This window comes from Marmota monax, unplaced genomic scaffold (assembly GCF_021218885.2).
Source record: "Marmota monax isolate L192 unplaced genomic scaffold, Marmota_monax_Labrador192_F-V1.1 WCK01_AAM20220418_F8-fsc00103, whole genome shotgun sequence".
Classification (NCBI taxonomy): domain Eukaryota; kingdom Metazoa; phylum Chordata; class Mammalia; order Rodentia; family Sciuridae; genus Marmota; species Marmota monax.
The window spans coordinates 4,071,104-4,094,766 of record NW_026694286.1 but is presented as its reverse complement, the minus strand read 5'-3'; the positions used below and the strand labels follow the sequence as shown (position 1 = coordinate 4,094,766).

At 37.4% G+C, this 23,663-nt stretch overlaps 1 protein-coding gene across 5 annotated transcripts in view; it reads left to right on the top strand.

Annotated features, from left to right (window-relative positions):
- Positions 1 to 23,663, top strand: part of L3mbtl4 (L3MBTL histone methyl-lysine binding protein 4) — a 485,427-nt gene that overhangs the window by 341,611 nt on the left and 120,153 nt on the right. For all 5 annotated transcript variants that reach the window (XM_046467481.2, XM_058586451.1, XM_046467478.2 and 2 more), the window contains 2 exons: positions 8,511 to 8,684; positions 19,768 to 19,838. In XM_046467481.2, coding sequence (XP_046323437.1) covers positions 8,511 to 8,684; positions 19,768 to 19,838 — 245 coding nt within the window. The remainder of the gene's footprint in view (positions 1 to 8,510; positions 8,685 to 19,767; positions 19,839 to 23,663) is intronic.

Below are 23,663 nucleotides of genomic sequence, written 5' to 3'. Positions count from 1 at the left end.
TTGCTATTTAGTTTACAGATTGTATTACCTACAACTGAATTCAGAGAATATTGTTGTACAAGCTCAGTTAAAGTGCCTCTCCTAAAGTATCACATCTTGGATTTAACTTTCTGGTACTAGAACAGTCATTAAGGAAATGACTATGCTCAAAACTCCCATGAAACAGTAATAAATGGAGATTGCATTTAATGTTCATCTATTTCTATGAACATCAGCTTCAAATTCATACTCTTGGCACGAACTCTCAACTTTACACATCTTTCCAGTGCTGCACAAGGAGCTCGGTGAGCCAAAATATTGATAGGGCTGCATCTCTCCAGAAAAATGAAGCTGGTTCTCCAGTTCTGCAGTTGGACCTTTGTTGTTTCATTGGATAATGGCATGGAGATCCCAGAAAGTGAGAAAAGCTCAACTAATTTTTCTGTAAGGACAGAGGTAGCTCCCAGGAAGAAGGAGTAATCTGATGGCTAAATGGCTAAATAGATGAAAAACTCAATATGAATTGAGTTTGGAGACATTGATGAAGTGAGAAAGATGATTGAGAGCAAGTTCTGTGCCATTTCATATTTGAGACATTGGAAGTCTTTTTTTTAACTGTTAGGCTTCAAATTCAGCTTTCTGTTAATTTAATAACATCAATAAATAGATAAATTGGTCATACCATATATATAAGACTTATATTTCTTTAGAAATTGATATAGTACTCAGGTGCTAAAACATGAGGTAGCCTAGTTTTACTAAATTATACTGACACTATAACTTATGGTATCTAATTTTAAGAGACTTATTAGAGGAGACAGATCCATGCAAGCAGCAGTGTAAAGAGACAATATTCATAAAACTTGGAAAGTATAAAAGCTGGAAAATAGTAATTATTCTGATGTGACTGGTACTTGGTAGGTGTGTGTGTAGGGGATGAAATGGAGATGAATTGGAATGTGACTTAAGTCAGATGAAGGGGGCCTTTTAATGCCATGGGAAAGAATTTCAACTTGATTATAGGAATATGCATTATACCAAGAGAAAGGAGGGAAGAAAGAGAATGGCTCTTTCTTTCTGAAATGTATCTGCATCATGAAAATTGAATTCATATAGCTAATAGTAGTATGAATTATAAAAGGATAAGTTAGAATTGGAAAGAAATTGCATTTATTGAATGCACATATGCCAGCTACCAATACTTGGCCCTCTACATCCAGTGTTGTGCTTACATTGACACCATGAGCAGAATACAATTTCCATGTAACACACGAGGAAACTGTGAGCTATAGGTGGTGTGTACTAGAGTAGCAGTGAGATTGAAACTTAAGTTTGGCCTGTCTTGAAAGCCTCTTTTGCTACTTTAGGGTTCACTGGATGCTCTGGTTGATTAGTTCTTCCTTTAAAAAGAGGTACAGATAGGGTCATGGTCCAGGAGGAGTCCTCAAGAAAGCTTCTTAACATTAGAACCTTATTTGGGGACTTACACATTGAGAAAGATGGAATAGACATCTTTGTAACACTCGTGTGTTACATGGAAGTTGTATTCTGCTCATGGTGTCAATGTAAACACAACACTTTATGTAGAGGGCCGAGTATTGATAGCTGGCATATGTGCATTCAATATGTGGAGGGAATAGAGAAAAGCATGTCTATTCATCTTTCTAAAAGTATAAGTCCCCAAATAGGGTTCTAATGTTAAGAAGCTTTCTTAAGGATTCCTGGAGATAAATATGTTGATAACAACATCTACCTCAATATGTAAGGAAGATATTGTTATCAACATTCTGTAGATGAGGAAATGAAAAGCAAAAATGCTGACTAACTTGCCCGTGGTTTAGAGCTAGTACTTCAAGCAAGTTTTCTCTAATTCTGAGTCCATGCTTTTTACACTATATTAAGTTAATTATTGTGCTTAATTTAATTAGTGATTATCTTCCAGCTTCCTAATTAGCTATTTTTGTGGAGTTTGTAGCATCTAGGATGTTGTTACAGGCTGATATACCTGAGGATATTTTAACAACCAGTGTTTTTCTTCTAACTTTTCAAACCCTTTGAGTTCCATACATATGTAGATTTCTTTTAAATCTACTGATGATATATTTAAAAAATATTTAGACTTTTTTCTTACTCTCTGTGCTGTTTTACAATACCTAAAGCAATGAGTAAAGACATCAGCTATTTTATAAATGAAAGTTATTTGATCTCAGAAAAAAATATATTAGAACTTTTTTTTAAAAGCTATAGGAATTTGGAGAGAATTAATCCTGTGCCTGGCACTGTGGCACACAGCAGTACTTCCAGTGACTCCAGATGCTGAGGCAGGAGGATCGCAAATTAGAGACTAGCCTCAGCAACTCAGTGAGGTCCTAAGCAACTTATCGAGACAGACTCAGTCTCAAAAAAAAAAAAAAAAAAAAATTGACTCTGAGACCTGAGAATTTTCTTATATATGCCAGTTTGGGTTTGTCTATCTTTGTTTAAGAACAATGTAAGAAATTGTGTTACATTTTCAGTAGGTACTAAAAACCTATGATGTTCCTCCCTTGGGTCCACATTCTAACATGTATCATTTGTACTTGCTCTTAATCCTCAAAGAAGTAAAATTAGCAACACTGTAAGTCATATGTTAGCTTTTAAAAGTTTTTATGAGAAGCATTCTAGCTCTAATACAACTTCAATCATCTACATTTTAGTATTTATCATGTCTTGTGTCATTTGGTCAAGAAGTCAATATTTTCTTAAGAATAAAAGCAGTCCATTAAAATCCTTACACTGGGTAAGGTTACACTACCCATATTAAAGACAGTAAGATTCTGCAAAGAGGTGGGTTATTTTCATGAAGTGAATACAAGCAGAATCAAGTCTTACTGGGGAGTATCCTGGGGGCAATGTGTTGCTTTTCTTAAGTAGCAAGTGATAAGGTGCACTTGGCCAGTATCCCCAGTAGGCACCTGATACTGTAGCATGACACTGTTGTTACCATCAGAGCCCAGGGAGGTGGCAATGAACTCAGACAGCATGTTTCTCTGTTTTCTTCCCATTTCCATCACTTAGCTCCTTTGTCTCAGGGCCCTCACTTTTGATCTAGCTGAGGCTTCTATTCAGTGCCTCCTCACTCCTGTTTGGCTCTGGGAGACAAACTCCCTCAGACCTTCTCTTCCACCAAATCCTCCAAATCAATATGCCTCCTATTCACCCCCTCACAGTGACTTAGAATCTAACCTCCCAGCTAGGACATGACTCTCCAGTGTTGTCTTGTCTACCTCCTAGAATAAAGAATATATATAATTCTCTGATAAAATAAGTAAGACTAAAATATAAAACACAGTAGTCCTCATGGACACGGTTAGTTGCATTTAGATCAGAATTCTTTGAAGTCTAACTAACTGCATCTCTAATTCTCAGGCTGTACGAGGTCGTGTTCCTGCACCTGAGCTCCTCACGGGAGCTGCTTTCCTATTTTGGGCCTATTTCAGGCTGTTTCCCTTTTCAGGATCAGAAGACATGTTGTCAACAACTTGACACTTCCTGAGATACTGCTGACTTCTGGATTTTTTATTTATGTTCTGAAATACAGCACTCAAGAGGCTGATCTGTCTTTGCCATTTTGCTTACATTTGTAATGCTCCCCACCTTTTTAATGCTACGTCATAGAAAGTGAGAATCAGCATTTGAGAATGAGAGGGGACTTAGGCCTAGAGGTTTCTCAAGGCAGGAAGGGACTGGCCTAGGATTCTGGAGCACAAATCCCATCCCAGCCACCCTGAGGCTATAGCTGCACTTGCTTTGGGAGGCTACCATTAGGTAAGTTGTGGCAATGTAGTTGTAACTTCATAGTCCAAACTCCTTGCTCTAGGATTTCACAGAGCATGGCCCATTATTTTCAAAAGAGCAGGCTAGTCTGAGAAACAGGAATCAAATTTGCTGCTTAGGTAGGAAAAACTGAAACATTTTTGATATAAAATGAAAATGTCGTTGGATGAGCATAACCTGGTGTTAAGGGGCTTTATCAGTCTGTTATCAGCATCTAGGATGTGAGAATTGGGCCCCATATGGGAAAAATCCAAGACAAAGACTGGGATTCCAATTAGTTGGAGAAGCTCATCATAGGGAGTAATTCTTAGTGAGGAGCACATAGGAGATTGGCCAGGCAGTATATGTGAGATGGAGTAGTGCTTCCTAGGTTGGGATTGGAAGGAAGGAGCTTACGTAATGGGAAGGGGGTGACAAGAAAAAAATAGAACCATAGGATTCTATACCAGTGTGGCACCTGAATTCTAGTCCTAATAACAAAGAAGGCATTTAGGAGCAAGGACCAAGACCCAGAGTGCTCAAGATTGGTAGGGACTCTGAGCAAGGCCCTGCACAGTGTTCAGGGGGTCAGAACTGCTGCTGTTGCTGCTGCTGCTCCTGCTGTTGCTACTGCTGGCACCTGTGCCCTTGAGGACAGAGAGCTGGGCTTAGTTCTGGCCTCAGATCAGGATGGGTTCTGGGAATATGGCAAGCCCCATTAACCCCAGGTTCAGATAGCCCTGCTGTGAAGGAAGGAAGGTGGATTCACAGGCTGAGGGGTCCTGGACCTGGCACCCAGTACATGGGCTCAGCCTCTGCTGCTGGATGTGGCTGTCTTCCACATCCTGACCTCATTGAAACTCAGAACATTCGGGAACAGCTCACTTTTCCATTTATCATCTGCTATTGGAAATTATACTTAAACATTCTAGAAACACTATCACTGTTTTATTATAGTTATTAACAATCATTTTTATGATATTAACATTGTAAATTATTACTAGTGTTTTAAATTGTTTCCTTCTAACAGGAGATAAGAAGACTCGTAGGATCTATCAAAAAAAATCTCTTTTGAAAGCTTATCTGCAACTGTCTAGCATCTTTTTTTCTTATTTCACATATACCTCTATTCATCTGCTTGACTATTGATGAGGTTAGGGCTGACATTTATGGTAGTGTTTGGTTGATCCACAGGAAACTCCTGATATTCAACTGTTTAAAAACTGCAGTTTCATATAGGTCAAAATAAAGGTATTGTGTCCAACTACAACTAAAAAATAAATATTAAAAAATAAGGGATGAAGATGGGCTGTTCAGTGAAAAGACCCAAGCATCCAGCAGAGACTCTGCCATGCAGCACCCCCCTCTAGCCTGCAGCATTTAAGCTTCCTTATATCCATCCATAATGATCTGAAATCTGAATGTAGTACTTCCCTGTCAATCAGAAACTGACATTTACCTTAACCAACAGGGCTTTAAGTCATGAATTCCAACTTATGTCAGAAATTTTGTAAAGAGAGTATGTCTTCCAGAACCATATTTCCCCAACATTTGGCTAAATCCAGAGCTTCAAAAGTAAGTTTAAAATGCTTTATTGTATTTTAAACCTCCACGTCAGTCCTTTCTTTCCCTATGTGAGTAGGTTCATACAGAATCATGGGCGTTCTGAAATATATACATGCATATACCTATGCACGAGTAAAGGTGTGAATTTACAAGAAGGCAGGCCAACATTAGGATGCCATCTCTTGGACATAACTGTCTGTCTACAAAGAACACAAATGAGCACAGGGTGGCAATATAGAAACTGGCTCACAGCAGAGTCTCAGAGCCATGTTCCAAGCTCAGAATGCTGCAGAAATTGTATCTGAAAGCCCCTCCTACCCTCTTCTTTTGTACTTTCTATCATCTTCCCCAAAATTTGTGGCCCACCTCTTCTGCACAGTGATTTTTGTCATTTAATATATTCTTTTGAACTTCACACTCACTTCTGCTCTGTATAATCTGGAGCCATGTCCTTACGTGCCTTGCCTCATAGAGTCAGGAACTATTCTATTCTAGTGATGTTTCAGGAGGTCTGTTTGGTTTTGCATCCATAATTGCCAAAGAGACAAAGAGGGGCTAGAATGCAGTTAGGATATAGGCTAATGATTAAATGGCTAGAGGGCCTGGTTATGAATGAAGATCTAGGAGAACAAAATTTCAACACAAGCAGCTACTGAGCTAGAGAATATCCAAGTGCTGGACATGTAAATAAACCTTGAGGATTATTTATTAAATGCTGTGCAGCATGAGTTGGGGTGATGATGTGAAGTTAAGAAAAAGAAAATGCACCACCATATGATCATTTAAAAATCTCAAATTGAGAGTATGCATTAGATGGACAACAAACCTTCTGAGTAATAATATCTTTTTGGTGGGGTGTGCCAGGGGGCATTTGACCATTGAGCCACATTTCCAGCCCTATTTTGTATTTTATTTAGAGACAGGGTCTCATTGAGTTGCTTACTTCCCCGCTTTTGCCCAGGCTGGCTTTGAACTCATGATCCTCCTGCCTCAGTCTCCTGAGCCACTGGAATTACAGGCATGCACCACCATATCTGGAAAGTAACAGTATCTTAATGAAAACACAGTTGTACTGGGGGAAAAAAAGAAGAAACATTTCTCAATCTCTTTAGTATAATGATTTTTCAGTTTTTCTCTGCAGAAAATTCTTTCTTAAATCTCATATGGTGCATCTTAAATAGCTGACCCTACTCTGTTGTACAAGAAGCAGCACTTTATCTCAGGACTCTTGCATATGCTGATGTTTGTCCTCAGCCATTAAACCATGGCACACCCAGTGCTGTGTTAGCCTTTGAATATAGGCCTCTGGTTCTTTTTATACAAGAATTATGCCAAGGTTTCCTTCATGTTCCTTTTGTTGATGGTGTTAAAATCTTTTTCCCACCTCTGCCCACTGAACTGGTGACAATAATTAAGCCATCTATTTCAGGGCTTCCCAAGAAAGTCTTAAAAGGCTTTGGGAAAGTTGGTTACACTGTGTAAACCTTTTTTCTTACCACAAAATGAATGTGTTAATACTATCCTTAAGTAATTAGCTATATGTAATTAGAAATGATAGATATAAAATCTTATATTGTGATGATACTATACACTCAATAAAAGTAGCTTTTTATTTTTATTATAAATTGTATTTATTGATATATATACCAATATATATAGCAATATATATATATATAGCAATATATATATATATACATATTCATATATATATATGAAGTGCCTAGCATACAGTAAGTGCTCAGTTAGCAGATTTTTAATTGATAACCAAACAGATGAATAAGTCAGTAGATCAATACCAATTATTATCATTTATAGAACATGCATGAAAAGGGGCCCTCATGTCTGTAGCAAAGTTTGATACTCAGTCATAATTCCAGTACAGCCACTGTGTCATGTTGGGTCAGGCTGATGTCATCATAACCATCCATCCCAATTCCAGAGATCCATTCCAGTTATAAGTGGCAGTGAAGTCTTTCTGAAGTTAGATTGCTCCTTGGAAAACTCAGTCTACCTTAAAATAGACGAACATTTGCTTTGTCCATAATATTTTATTATGACCTTAAAATAACAAAAGAAAACGTTCATATTTTCATAAAGAATTTATTGTGTACTGTGTATCAGCAAATTTACAGTGAATAGGAAGTCAGTTCCCAAAACATCAGCTCCCTTGATGTTGCTGTGTTTGGCCACATGTGCCTCTTGATGCAGTGGGTGATGATGCTGTGGTGGTGATAGCAGCTACACATATTGGATGTGTGTCCATCTGTCTTGTGATTTCTCATGGTCATGGCAGTTTTTCTGAGTTGGATCTGCTTTTCCCACTTCACTAAGTAGCAACTCTGAAGCAAGAGCAAGGAGTGCCCTCCCCAGAGGAGTACCCAGGTGACTTGTCATGTCTGTACTTTCCCTGGCAGTGGCTGCTCTTTCCTAGCAGCCCCAAAGATTTGCCCCCGTCCTGGAGACAGGAACAGGGGAATGCAGTTATAAAGGAGACAGCTTAGCAGCCTGTGGAAGAGACCGGATCATTTGTCCTGGCAGAGCCTTTTGCCTGTGACCCGCTGTTAGATTCCAACAGCGTCCAGGATTCAGTCTTGACATTTAAAGGGACAAAAAATTCCAGCGATCTGATGCGACTCTCCTAGTTCACCTATGAGGTGTTCCTGCACATTCTAATACAAACACCCTGCAGTAAGTTATAGGAGGGCTAAGCAGAAACACAGAGACAGTGTTTCTGGATACATGAATATAAAGAAATGAAAGTCTGACACTGGTAAATGTTTTTAGTTATGCAGAGCATTTGGTGATGCAGGTAGTCAAGCCAGGGCATAAATACTAGAGAATACAAACTGAGCCATGTGTCATATGACATTTCCATAGCTCCATTCAAAGCACATCTGTATGCTATTCTTAGATTTTTCCATTTCCAAAATTGTAAATGCCATATGTGCTGATAAATCTACCTTTAATATTTACTGACCAGTGTCTGTACTTTAGAATGTGAGATTTTCTCAAAAAGCAGCATGAAAGAAACTGCTTTTGAGTGTGCTCAATGAGAAAAGACTGTCTCTATTCAGTTTTTAAATATTAAAAGTGAGTCTGTTCCAGTGACAATGGATGGCTGATTTATCACTATAAACTGACAACTGTGCTTTCATTTTTATACAAACCAGTGCTTTTGGCTGCCCTTATTCGGACATGAACTTGAAAAAGGAGGCAACACTTCATGATCGTCTGAGAGAACAAACACAGGCACATTTGGAAGCAGACTCTTCACATTCAAAATTGAAAAATCTCTACAGTTTGAACTTCAGTGGAAAACATGAAACAGTAAACAGTCAGCCCAGGTAAGAAACTTTTTGTAAATGTGTACCAGAAAGTGAACCTGATCAAAAAGTAAAAGAACAAATTTGCTACTTGTAATGGTTCCTTTTATTTCTTCAAAATAATTATTCTTATTTTGGGGGTATTGATACATTCACTGGATCATAGAATTGACCGAATCCTTGGTGTTCATTTAACACAATATTTTCTATTGCTTCAACCTCAAATATTTTCATTTACCTTTTTCTGTGTAATATAAATTGTATATAAACAATGGAAAGCATTGTGTCATCTATATAATTCTAAAAGATTCATCTTTGTCTTGAAAACATCTTTATTCTTTTTCTTTCTTTTGGCACAGAGCTGTTTGTATCTGCTGAGTCATATCAGGATTGCCTCTCATACCTGTCACTCGTCTTTGTCATCTCTAATCCAGATGTACCTGATATGACTTCTTCCTGTGAAACACATCATCCTTTTGACTCTTAATATAAACTTATGCTTTTAAGTATCAGTTTTCAATTTTTATTTACATATAATTAATTGCCAAAGTATTGCAAATACAATCTCATTTGATATTTTTTAAAACTATTTATGAGCAAACAGTCTAAATAACATCTTGTACCAAAGCACTCCATACTCTGTGCTAGGAAACATAGTAAATCAAACATTAACCAAATAGCTGGAGACCAGACAAGGATTGAGCCAAGAAAAGCCAGACAGAGAAGTGAGAAGTGGATGTTTTCCATAGGCAAAAGGCAGTCATGTTCAGAGTCTCCAGAATCAAGACCCCACCTGTGAACTTTGAAGGCTTCCTTCTCCTAAGCCTAGAGCCAGTTTTTCCATTCAACACATAGGTATAGAGTTTCCTTTGGAAAAGCTTTCTGCCCTTTTGCACCCCAATCCCAGCAGGGCAGGAGCCCCTCCATTCTCAAGGATCCACCTGATTACCTCTTGGTTGAGAGAATTTGGTTGGTAGGATATACTTTTTTTACATCCTTGACTGTGGATATTTTTTTTCCACACAAATGTTTTAGAACACTCAGGTGACATTTCGTTTTTATTATATAGCTTGTTTGGTTTTGATGGCTCTGCACACGATTGCAGCTTAGCCTCCTCTTTGTTGCATGGTCTATTTCCTATGGATACACATTCCTCTCTATTTTTATGTCTGTAACTTGCATTTTTATTATTTGGTACACACCCACTCCTCTTGTTGAAACTTCACAGGGTCTAGTTGTTCTTTACTGCCTGTTCACACCCACACTGTTTACAACTTAAGAAGTTGAGAGCTTATTTGTCCTTTCCATTTCCCAATTGGGGAAGAAATTTTCTCTTCCCTCCCTCCCACCCTCCCTTCTTTCCTTCCTTCCTCCCTCCCTCCTACTTTTCTTCCTCCCTCCCTCCTTCCCTTCTTTCTTCCTAAAGAACTGAGTTTATTTATTCCAAGTCATAGAGACCAGTATTTCTACTTGCCTTCATCCTTTTTGCTGTATTCTGTTGTATTTTTTTCCACATAAAAACCAAGTCAGTCTCTCTTGTAAATATTTCTATATTCATCCTCAATGTCAAAAGTCACAGAGACTAAGCAGATCTTTGAACTGCTGTTAAAAAAAAAAATAAAACACTGTCATATTGTCTCAGAGGTTAGCTAAGTTGTTCTTTCCAGCAAAATCTTTTCTCCCCATCTTATTTGTCTTAGGAATTGCCCCTTTTCAGGATATAGTATGTGCTTTGCCATTTTTGAAGGGGCTGTGCACTGAAATATATAAGGTATAATTATGATAGGTAAAAAGAAACAGTGGAAAATGTTAGCTAACAACTGAGCAGAAAACTTACATCCTTTCCCATTGTGTCCTATCCTCTCTCATGCACATACACAACTGTGTGAATAGTTGAAGCTGAGTAGCAGGCACAGCATTTGGCTTTCAAATCACAAGACTAGTGCAATCCCTGTTCTAAAGTAGTTGTCCACTTTTTTTCTAACCAATTGTCTTAATAGTGTTTAAATGCATAGTATTAGCAATAGCAATCTCGGTCTAAGCCCTCTTTCTACCCCATCTCCATGACATTGTTCATACCCTTGAATTCCAGGCTGAGGAAGAAGGAGAACAAGGAAATCACCAGGGGATGTTAAATAGGCTGACCATGAGCAGATAAGATCTGTTTCAGTCTTCCTCAGTTTTTCTCCTAGGACTTTTCTGAAACTACCATTCCTCTATCCCAAATTTTTGCTCTTGAAATCACAAGATATCAAACCTAGAGAGGAAGGAGAAGATTTTAGTTTCATCTCTTCTCTCCTGCATGTTGAAGAAAGGTCATTTTTTCCTGGTTTCTTTCATGGGATGAGGGAGGGGTTTATGTTGGTGACAATTAGTACTACAGATTCATCCTTCCCCAAGCTCTGGACAGCCTTCAGTAATCTCTTGTATAAATACGATTTGTCACCTTAGAATCTCCAGAATTCTTATAATTCAAGTGCAAAGTGTAACATTCTGGGCTGGGAATATACCTCAGTTGGTAGAGTGCTTGCCTCGCAAGCAAGGCCCCGGCATCCCTGTTCATCCCCAGCACCACACACACACACACACACACATACACACACACACACACATATACACAAAAAAAAAGAAAAAGAAAAAAAAAAAACATTATTTTTAAACATTTTTTCACAATCAATTAGGCATCACCTGACCATTTAGAGAATTTTGTTTTTTCCTTACTGTGTCTCAGTTTTGTGATTATTTTCAAAAGGTCTGGCCGCTCTCATTTTAATATTTGTAGGAGCCTATTGTTAACATGCTCATGGCTCCACTGCATGATTTACTAGTGGAAAGAGTCCAAATGCATTCATATTTTTAGTAGAAGGTCATGCTTTAAATTTGAGTAGATTATATACTACTACATGTTTGCAAAGATTTACCTTCAAAATAGTCAGATATTCATGGTATGATAATTTTCAGGAGTCAGATTCACAATGGGTCACAATTATTGAATATATATTTTATGCTTATACAAAAATCTTATTTTTCTTTGGGTTTCTAGAATTAATAGTAGTATATTTATGTGCATTAAATGGAGGCAAACAGCATAACACCTGAGTTTCTTCCTTTGAGTCTGAACCCGATAGGCAAAAATACATGTTATGTAGTGTAACAGTTTAGAGCAAAACAGGTGTTTTTGTTCTCATAGCAGTGCCATTTGTAGGTAAGGAAACAGGGACCCTTGTGTTGCTGATCTGGAACCCAAACATTGGTTTTCTAATTAAATCCAGCATATTTCCATACAAGAAACAATGCAATACAATTTCCATCCAATAATAAATGCTTACTAACAATATCACACACTTCTGTTGAGCTAAACAATTTATATAGATCCTCTTGTTCATTTTATTTCACCCTTATGACAACCTGTGTGTGGTAAGGTATCTCATTGTGATCGTACAGTAAAGGCACCTGAAGGTTCAGAGAGGTTAGGCAAAGTATCCACGGTCACCTAGATAGCCAGTAGAAAGGTTGGAATTTGAATGCAGATTTACTGGACTCCAAACCCTATTTTAACTACTCCGGCATAACATAAAGATGGTTTAAAGGCTTTGAAAAGATCTGGCTGGGTTTCTACTTAGACAACTTTTTAGTTCTATATAGAATTCTTAGGGTCATCTTATAACATGTATTTCTCATTTTGTGAAAATAGAACTACCCATGGGGAAGAATATTACCATGTTTTCCCCAAAGTGTTTATTCTTATTTATTCCATATATAACACAAAATGTTCTATCTTGAACACATTTCATCATAATATAAAAGACTTCTATCTGCAACGAGAATAAAATTATAGTCATTAAAACATTTTCATCATAAAGAAAATTACCCCGGATGTAGTTGCCCCTATATTATCCATTAGCTCTTTCCCTCAGGCCTGAGAAGGACATTTTCTCCAGGCTTTTTCCCACCCACCTAAGTGTTGTTTAATAACCTCTTTTGCCTCCTCAAAGCAGAGTTCACCATGGTGTTTGAATTCATAGCACCACTGTTGTCTAAAATATCTGTCATTCTCAGTCAGTGCTATTAGGAAAACCTAAGAAAATGCCTAGTAAAGCTCACTTGTTTTCCCCAGTGTCTGATGTATTGTAAATTTTATGCAGTTCATGAAGGCCTGTATTGGTAATAGAAATGGCTGGAGGAAATTATGGTAATCAGAGGGAATGGTACGTAGTGGAATCATCCTTTAATGATTCTGATAATAAATTGTACTGCTGTGAGCTAACAAGTTTAGTTCCATTATTCAAATTATCAGCAGCATAAATACCTTCTATGAGAGCCATTCTCAGAGTTATAACAGAGTTAGGTGGTTCTTCCACATATTAACCTTCCAAGTAAGTAAATGGACTTTCTTTAATTCATCGGGCTTTTCTCTCACTTCTTCTCACATATATTCTATGCTTCGGGCATGTAATCTGCTCAGTGTTCCCATCCCTCAACATCCACAGTGTTGTTTCTCTCTGGCATTTAAACCTTTGTTCCATCCTGAGTACTTTGTTTACCCCGCCTGCAGCTTCTCCCTTCCTTAAGGTTCATCTCTGGACAATTTCTAAGCCATTCCCACCTATCTAAGCTTCTTGAGGATAGAGATTCTATTTTACATGTCTATGTGTTTCCAACACATAATATAAAGCCTGACATTTATTAGTCACTCAATGAATTAACTAGATTTTGAACAATCACTCATGATGTGTCAGGACAGTGATTGGCCCTGGGATGTAGAAACAAGGGAGCCCCACCCCTGCCCTCAGCTCTCCTCTGTCCCTCCTATCTGTGCTGCATACGGGTGGCTTACTTCTGTGTGTGTCTGCGTGTACCATTTCAATACTTGCTTTGTGTGTGTACCTTCTTTCTCAAAATGACTGTAGGCTGCCAAAGGGAGGAACCAATGTTCTTTATTTTTGTTTTTTACACATCATAGATTCCAAGTATATGTCTTAAGTTATTTGATTTAGCTATAGACATTCATTTTCCTCTGAGTGTCTCAATTGCTTCACCTATAGAATGGACATGAATGAAAAGCTTATGATTCTGAATACAGGTGTGCGTGTGTGTGTATGTGTGTGTAGACAGAGAGAGAAAGATGTTATAGTAGTATAACAATCATAATAATAGTTCCAAGTCTTTTTATTGTTTTTATAAAACTTTTAATTAATTAGTTTATTTATTTAGCTGTGCTGAGGGTTCAAACAGGGCCTTACACATGCTAGATAAGCAGTCTAACACTGAATTGCATCCCCTAGACCCCCAAATTGCTGAATTTGACCCCCACCAAAGTTGTTGATTTCAAAGTATGGAAATTTGACCAGTTCTAGCTGTGTATAAGACACATCTTGGCACCAAACATAGGAATTTAGACTTTTATTTATTTAGTTAATACCTGATTCATAAGCTGATTAAACCCCTTGATCAAAAGCATAGTGATCAAAACACCAAGACACCCCAAAATCCTTCTAGGCTTTTAGGGCATTCTGGCTAAAAGGAAACCTTCTAAAGGGAAGCCTGTGGCCATTCAGAGAAGGGCTCTCCCATCCCTACCTCCAGTGGGACTCCAAGGAGCCTCTGGACAGGTGTGCCAATGTAAGAGTCTCACATGCAAAGACTCAAGTTTAATCCAACTTCTTCAACGTGGAAATGAGACCAAAGGCAAAGAGTCAAGTTCCTTCATGAACAGTGTTGGTGGCAACTCGGTTCTCTGAATGGTCACAGTTCTGTTTGCTGTTCTAGATCACTGCCAACCCCACATTAAGACCATGTCAGAACACAATTGGCTTTGGCACTTGGAGAGCTGAATAACTCTGAGTCTTTCTGAACTTAGAGATACTCATTCAATCATTCATTCAACTTTTATCCATTAAATAAATAATCAGAAAGGCCCTATTCCAAACTCTTGTGATATAGCAGTGAACAAAATAGGCAAAACCCCATTCTTATCTTTTCTTAGGAAAGTTACCCAGGCTTAGAAGTGTCAGGACAAGGATTGGAACTCAGGCAGGATGGGCCTTGTCCTGTGGACTTGGCAGAGGGCACGTTGATTTACTCCCTCTATCAGCACTCACTCATTCAGTGGCCAGCTCAGAAGCCTGGAGAGAAACCCATGCAACTGAAGGACCTGGCCCTAATCGGGTTCTACCTGCTAGGGTATTGTTTCATATTTCCTAAACAAACTTATAGTTCTGCTGAAACTTAAATTAACTGATATGTGCCTTAATAGGTTCTTTTATTTTTTCAGAGCTAATTCTTATAATTTATTGTGAATCTCTGGATTTCTGGAATCCTGCCTTGGACAGGCTCTTAGTAATTAAATTCCGAAGAACATTGTGTCCTAAAATCTCCGTGGTTCCTTGCAAAAGGAAATATTAGTGCTCTTATACCCTAGAAAAACAAAATTCTGCTATCTGGGCACCAACAGGCATTTTTTTCTCATCTACATACTTAATCAGCTTCAAAATAATTATTTTCCATTCATGGTTAGTAGTAAAGTTGGGACATTTAACTTTTTTTCTCATTACTAAAATGATGCTTGTTTATTATAGGAAAATTAGAAAATATGGATGAATAAAAAGAAAACAATTAAAAACATTAATAATATCTAGACCTTTTTCTATAAAACAGCATAACTTGGAAGCTTGTAAAAATTTAAGAAAATGCCCATGTTAATTATTCAAGTAATGGATTTTTTAAAAATTTAATAATCTCTCATTTATTGCTTTACAACTTTGGTGATAGAAACTGAGGTGGCTGGTATCAACAGATTGTCACACACTTGCAATACCTCTTTAGTTTCTGTGTCTACCTATGGACATGTAGATATACTTTAGCTCTTTTTGAAAATCATGCCATTTTTTGTTAATCTGTAACATGTTTGGGGGGTTTAACAATATATCATGGATCCATTGTCATATTAATAGACATGGAGCCAATGCCTTATTCTTAACAATGTATGATGTTCTACAGTATTCCACCTTGTTTCATTTAACCCATTCCCCTATTGAAAAATGGTTTCCAATATTTTTCCTTATACATAATGCCAAGTAAACCTTTTATATATATATCATTGTTTATGTATGTTTTCTACTGCCATATTTTTCAAGGTTTAATTACTTCTTAGGTAAAAACTAAGCATATTTTATTAGTTCTTTAGATTAATAGACTCAGCTCGTTGGCCCATTTTGCTGTACTGTAGATTAAAACCTTTGTATATCCAAACATACAGGCACACAGGGAAGCAGAGAGATGTTGCGGTTCTCATCAGTGGTCCTCAGCTCCACTCCCCACCTCATCCCATCCCATGCCCCATCACTTCTCCTCACCTAACACTTCACAGGACCATGCTCTGCACCTGGGGGCCCCTCTGCATTTTCTGCAGTTAACCTTGTTTTGAAGCCTCTTTCAAAAAGCCCCTGAGAGCTTTCCTAATCTCTCCCACTTTACATGCAGAAGACCCCCCACTTGCTCTGTGATCCCACCTTCTTCATCTCCCTGTGACAGCCCCTTTCTTGTTCTGCCTCCTATGAAAGTTGATGGTGCACACATCTGAATGCCCTGATAGATGAGGAGTCTTTCAGTGGTAGAATTCATCTCAGCTGAATGCAACTTGTCAGCATGGAAATCTCAAAGACTGTTGATTAGACTTGGAGAAGTTACCTAAAAATTAAATAGAGTCAGAGCCTAGTTTTTGCCTTTGAAGTCTGATTATAAGCTATAACTAAACAGTTATTAGAGCAATATTTAGAAAAGATAAAACATACATGTTGTATGTGTATTTTGACCTTATGGACTTTTTCTTTTATTTCCAGGACAGGGGTTAGTAAACTTTTCCTGTAAAGAGCCACATAGTAAATATTTTAGGTTTGGTCAGCCATAAAATCGCTGTTACAACTTCTGAGCTCACTTGTGAAAGTGACCCTAGACACAAAGTGAACTAATGAACCAGTAGCTGCATTCTAATACAACTCTATTTACCAAAATGCAATGGGCAGGAATTGACTTTTGGCCTATCATTGTGGCCAACTCATGTTCCAGGAGTTTTCTAGGTCCAGATAGACTAACATGAGTTAGATTCAGATTCTAGTTCTTCTACTCACTTTGTGACTTTGGACAAGTTCCTTAATCTCTCTGTCTTTTTCAATGCAAAGCAAGATTGATCTTATTTTCATGGTAGGCATCTAGTTTATGGGCTTGGAACTTAATGAGCACTGAGTGGTAGCTACCAATACTGCCTTCACTGGAAGTAGCAAATCTATGATAGTTTGCGAATCAGTGGATGGTAGACACTACTGGGCAACAACGGCAAGTTTCATGGCAGTTGTTTACAATACTTTCGAGACTGAATCTGGTATAGACAGACAGACACACACACACACACACACACACACACAGAGAGAGAGAGAGAGAGAGAGAGAGAGAGAGAGGGAGGAGTGTCTGATTCTTGCTGCAATAACATAAATCCTACTAATGAAAGATTTTGAAGATTATTTAGGGTGCCTGGAGCTATGATTATATAAAAGGTGGTACAGGAGGGGCTTTAGAAAAAATTAGCAGTCAAGTAATTGTACCTGGAGATTTACATGAAGAAATACCTTTTTAGCTCAAACCAAAAAAAAAAAAAAAATCATCTTTGGCGCTTTTCTGGCCTTCGTCATTTCCAAGCATTTCTGTTGTAGATCTTGCAAGATGCAAACACTCCAGTGGCCTTTCCACTGCCCGTGAGATCCAGTTCAAACACCAGCATTGCAGGCAAGGTCCTCTGCAGCACATTTCCCCCCCTTATTTTGTCAATGCACCTTTCATTGCACAGTGCAGGGGCTTCTACCAGACAAATTGATTTGCTTATTTGGGTTCCTAAAACTCTTCTCCCCTCCTGTTTTCCTTCCAGCCCAGTTTCTCCCTTTCTCCCCAGTTCTTCCTAGTTCCCCTTCCCCCATTCTCTGCAGAGAGCCTAGCTATGTTCTCCCCTTGGCCTCTAAGAACATTCCTGACTGTCCTTTTTTTTTTTTTCTTTTTGTTCTGCCTGTGACAATTCCTCCATATCTACTGTAAATAAGCAGCAAGTCCTGCAGTATTGGAAGATCATGTGTGGAACAGAATCAAGTCTGGGATTTTTAGTTCAAAAACTTGACTTTGTATCCTGGCTCCACCATCAATGCACTGTGTGGCTGATGTGGAGAAAATGCTTTAATATTTCTGAGCCTTAGTGTTTGTATTTATAAAACAGGAGTACTATCCCTACCTTTTAGAGTTTTGTGAGAATTAACTGAGGTTAAGCTAAATAGAGAGGCTGGGAGTCCCTGGAAAGTACCTGTCTCATGGGAGTTTTGCCCACAGGATTGGCTTGGTGTTATCTCCCTAGCAATGCAATAATTTGAAAGCAAGGCTATACCAAAGTGTAACCTGTGAATAATTGCAGTGCCTAGCATTGTTAACATAACTCAATGATCTTATTTGGTTTATTTTAAAATTATTTAAAAATCCTCATCAGTGTTATGTAAGGAAGCTCCAGTTTTTAATTTTATATACTAGAATTAAGATCTTTATTAACCGATTGCAGAGGGATGCTTTAAGATGGATTGAAAATCAATCCAAAGTGTCATAAAATTTGTAGGACTGAGGGGAAAATACCCAAAGATTTGCCAAAAAGAAGTAAGCAGAACTAAAATTGTTCTTCTTTTTTTCATATTCTTTGCAAAATGGCTGTGCTATGCTTTTCAGAAAGAATGTAAACAAATCCTGATGATATATATATATGGATTATGAGAGAATAAAAAGTATACACATTGAAAATAAAAATATTGCACACATTTTATGCATATACATGATGCATAAATGTTTTTATACTATTTTTTAATATCTACTTCAGTAATTGCTCAGAAAACCTAATGAAGCAAGTACTGTCTCTCTTTTGCAGATTAGAATCTAAGACTCTGAGTATTTAAATATCCACTTGGGATCATAAATGTAGGAGCCAGGTCCTGGGTATGAACCCAGGTCCTCCCATTCCTGGCATGCTGTTCTTCCTTTGTATTACAGGTGATTAGCCACCTAAGGAACTTGGCTCCACAGCAGCCTTGCAGAATCTATATGGCGCAAAGATGCAACTTCAAACAAAATCCTTTTTCAGTTTTTGTCAACTTGATAAAAGTCTTAAGAATTAAGATATAACTGATAAATATAATTATGCCATGAGATGCATGATTATATGACATATAGATAAAATTACCTTCATTACGTATAAGTTATTTAAGTTTCTACATAGGCTTTTGGCAACTGAATCAATTTCTTCATCTGAAACAGAAACTGAAATGTTCTTTCATGAGCATTTCAAAGGCTTGTTAGGATAAAATTAGAGAGTAAGTATAATAAGAAAATATATGTGCAAAGGAAAGTATTGTGATCTTATTAAAGTTATAAATATATACAGAAAAATTAATTGCATCAAGTTCTATCTACCTAAAATTAATTAGTAGGTAATTAGCAACCCTGGAAAAGTTTCATTTTAAAAACTTCCATATTCATTATGAAGTATGAGCTTCAAGTTCTAATAAAGTTCCATGATGAAAGAGTTACAAAATCAGCCCTTACTGCATAGTGCAACATTTTAAAAGTTAATTAATTCTCTGACATTCAGCAATGTAACTAAATTACTTTATATAGTTGTTTGAGCACAATGTCTGTAATCTTCTGATTAAAATAGTGTCAAAATCATCAGTAGCAATTATTATTTACCCATCTACAACCCTGTCACCCACTGTCTCATCTTCCTCAGAATCTGAAGAGATTTTTTCCAGAGGGTTTTAGAAACTTTTTGCTATAATAGAATGTGGGGGCAAAGGAGACTTTTAAGTTTCAGGTTTCATAGGCAGACTTCCTGAACAAAAGTATATATTTTTCAAAATCTTAAACTGAAAAAAAAAAAATCTGGCAGGGCTCCATGCAGCATAATACCTGCTAAGTCACTAACGTTTACCCAGTGGTTTTTATTTAAATTTGTGCTGCTGCTATCATGATTTATTCCTACTTCACAGGATAATGAATCTAGATTTTATTTCTGTTCTTTGCCCAGACATGTACAGCAGGCAAAGTGTTTGAAAATCAAAGGAAAAGAAGATATTGACTTGGATAATCTCTTCAGAGGTAAAAACAAAAACACGAGCAAAAACACAGAATATACTTTTTGTTGTTTGGAATGTCTTATCTGTTTGATTGTTTGGCTTTATCATTCCAATAGGGAGTGGTGGAAAAACTTGACCAGAAGTCACGAGACTTGTCCTAGTCCCTACCCTGCACATACAAATTTCCATCACTTCAAACCCCTAAACCTCAATTTTCTCATTTTTAAAAGTAAAAAGACTTTCCAGGTGCACTGGCACACACCTGTAATCCCAGTGGCTTGGGAAGCTGAGAAAGGAGGATTGAGAGTACAAAGCCAGCCTCAGCAAAAGTGAGGCACTAAGAAACTCAGTGAGATCCTGTCTCTAAACAAAATACAAAAGAGGACTGGGGAAGTGTCTCAGTGGTCGAGTGCACCTGAGTTCAATTCCCAGTACCCTCCAAAAATTAAAAAGGTTGGACTGTCTATCTTTATGATCCCCACTCAGGTTGGGACAGATCTAAATCTTCTGAAGTCATGGAGGGAAGTCAGGAGTGTCCCACTGCATTTGATAAGTTGAATGACTAAAGAAGGTGTCTCATTAGGCAAGAAAGTTATTTGAAAAAGTTTAGTCATCAGAGCTGAGAAATTTGTTAGTGTGTAGGAAAAAGAATTTCATGTTTTAATACCATTTGGGTTTTTTTTTTTCTTTTTTTCAGTGAAGGCTCAGTGTAGCCCAAATTCTGAGGCTAGGTTCCATGGTAACAAGCTAAAGAATGAGTTTTCCCTTGGTTGTCTTATTTTAGTGTTAATATTTTGATCTGGTCAGATGAAAATATTTATCATTTTTAGTTAGCATCCTGTGTCTCTGGCCACAAAAAAAAAATTATATAAATTTGTCTCTCTCAGAACACAGTAATATTTGTTTATCTTCTAGAAGAAAGGAAAATTTGTGAGTTTTCTGCTGATTTTAGCAGAATACACCAAATTAGCACAATTGGATAGCCCTGCAGTTCATCTCCAGTACAATTACTTGTTCAACTTTTCTGAAGAAGAAAAAGAGCATGGATGGCTGTCATTGAACAAAGATCATGAGGTCTACAAGTAGTACTAACCTGCTCATTTCAGTTGGAGAAAAGATGAATTTGGGGGTTGGAAGACTTCCTGATTTTATCTCAGCAACAAAGAGGGAGGGTCTTTTCCTCAGAAAAATGGAGGTCAAAAATTATGTGGCTTTCATTGTGCAGCTTTATATTTCTCCTCATCAGAAGAGTTTCTAAATCATAAACCAGAGCTGAAGCTTGCTTTAAATAAATAACTGATATTTTAGAAACTCCTCCATACAAATGTTCTCATCCATTTTACCAAGCCTTCATTCTGTAAGCAACATGTTTTGGAATCACATAAGGAGCCTTTAAAAAAAAAAGTGTCGGTGTTTTAATTCATATTTTGACACTTTTGAAAATTTCTCCACAGAGTAATTATGTATATGTTCTTGTTAAAACAGATACACAGTTTTGTAGTTCACATAGTAAAAGTAGTAATGAGGATCATCCTGACTAAAATAGAAAATATCACTAGCAAAATGCATTTGCATAATGTGAACGATGAAATCTCTTACAGCTTGTTCAATATGCACTTGTTCTTTTCTGCATCACTTGTAAAAAGTTTATGCCCATATGCTTTTATTTATTCATGCATTCACTGTGTGCTTTAATTTAAACATTACAGTTTCTTCATAGTGGAGGTCATTGGTAACAGATATGGCAGTGATATCAGAAGACATGCAGAGAAACACCTGCCTCGGGTGCCTGTGGACCCCTAATTCTCTGCATGGGGAAATGCCATGGGGGTCTCTTTGATTGCGTGGAAATATACAGGTGGTGCTCTCAGATCCAGCTTTCTCAGTCTAGCCTGTCACCCAGAGCTGTTCTTCCTGTATCAAACTAATCCCCATTATTATAGTCAAGATCATTTGTTCTGGTTCTAACCTGGATAAGACAAAATAACAAGAATCAATGTTACTAATGTGATATTAAATGATCATTTAACATTATCCTTTTATTTTTAAGCCTGTTAATCTAAAGTCCTTATTGCCCCCCACCCACATAAATTTGAATGAACAGCCTCTTATTAGGAGTCTTTTTTTAATGAAAAATGAACTAAAATTTGTTCTCTATTTCTCCCATAATAGGAAATTTTATACACTGCATTTGTAGAGATTGGGTACACATGTACACATATATATGGATTCTGATTTTCATCTTAGACATGTTTTCAGATTTTACTTGTAACCATCTTTAATTCTGAAATCATTCTATATACAATAGACACATTTGTCATGTATAATGAAAAAATTTAAAGCTACCTTTTTAAAATTTTCAAACATAATTCTGAGAGATGGAACATTCTATCTTTTTTCCTTAATAATGTGTCAAAAATATAAAGTTACTTTCTAATGATACAAGTTTGTTGAGGAAAGCATGGTTTTCTTAAAAGGATGTTTGGTGGTGAAATTGACAGGTTTTCAGTTGGAGTTTAAATAAATAACTGGTATTTTCGATATTCAGTTGGAGTTTGTCTCACTAATCTTCAGTTTACAGGTAAGCTTCATGAATGTGCCACCCAAGACAGGACTAGTGGCACTTTTCCTCTGTGCATTTTGTTAAGTAATGCATGAGCAACACCACTGGTCCCTTCTGCAGGATGGAGTTGGGCATCTGGGCAGTGGCCTCTCTGGTTTTTACCCTTGCTAACCGAGTGTTCTACAGAGAATGGGACAAAACTGCTCCTTTAGTACAGCTTGAGTGAGGCTAATTGGAATGCATTTGCACTGATGCTAAGAGACCTGCTCATCTGCACACTGTGTCTTTTTACCCTGCAGAATGCTTGAGAGCTAGAGCAGCTAAGACCAGGCTCCTTGAACAGAGGTCACCCTATCTGGGCCCCCTCACTGCACCACACAGGGACCCCTTTGTAATTGTGTAAATTTCAGCTAGACAGTTGTTTCTTTTTTAACATATGTATTTTTTGGACTCTAACATGTAACTAATACTCATTTTTAATTCAAAAAATTTTTAAGTCTAAAGAATGAAAAAAGGTAAATATTATTAATGAATCCTTCATAGATTCATATTTTTAAATTTATTTTTTATTCTAATTTGTTATATATGACTGTAATTCACATTTTTATTTTTTTCAACTGGTAAAGAATCATATTTGGTGATCTTCAGTTAGATTTGTTTCCCCACTTATTGATACCTGGCCTATGTTACTTTCCTAAGTCAGCTCAGATATATCTGCCAGATTCTTCTTTTTTAAATAAAATGTTTCAGCTGAGTACACAAGAGATCACATCCCCTTAATCACCAATTGGGTCGGGAAGCAGAACCTGACCCTGAGCTGACACCATGCAGTCCCCTGACCTCCTCGTGACAGGGGGACCACTGTTCTGACTTCACTCACTACCACTGACTTTTGGCCCATTTTGAACATTTTATACATGGAATGATAGCCTGTGTACTCTGATATGTCTGACTTCTTTTGCTGATGTATTTGTCAGATCCTTTCAAATCATGCTTTGTTTAGTCTCATTGCTGCATATTATTAAGTTTTGTGAAAACGTAATTTATCTATTTCAATGTTAACTATCTTCAGTTTTGCATTCTTGCCAATGGTGCCACCAGGAATATTCTGTGCGATTTTGTGGGTATGTGTATGCATTTCTGTGGAGTAAATATCAGTGAGGGGGCTATCTGGGTAATTAGGTTTGCTTAAGTTCAACTTCACAAGCTAGTGTCAAATGTTTTTACAAAATGGTTTATTAGTACTCCCACCAGCACAGGACAGAAATTGGGCTGTGCATCCTT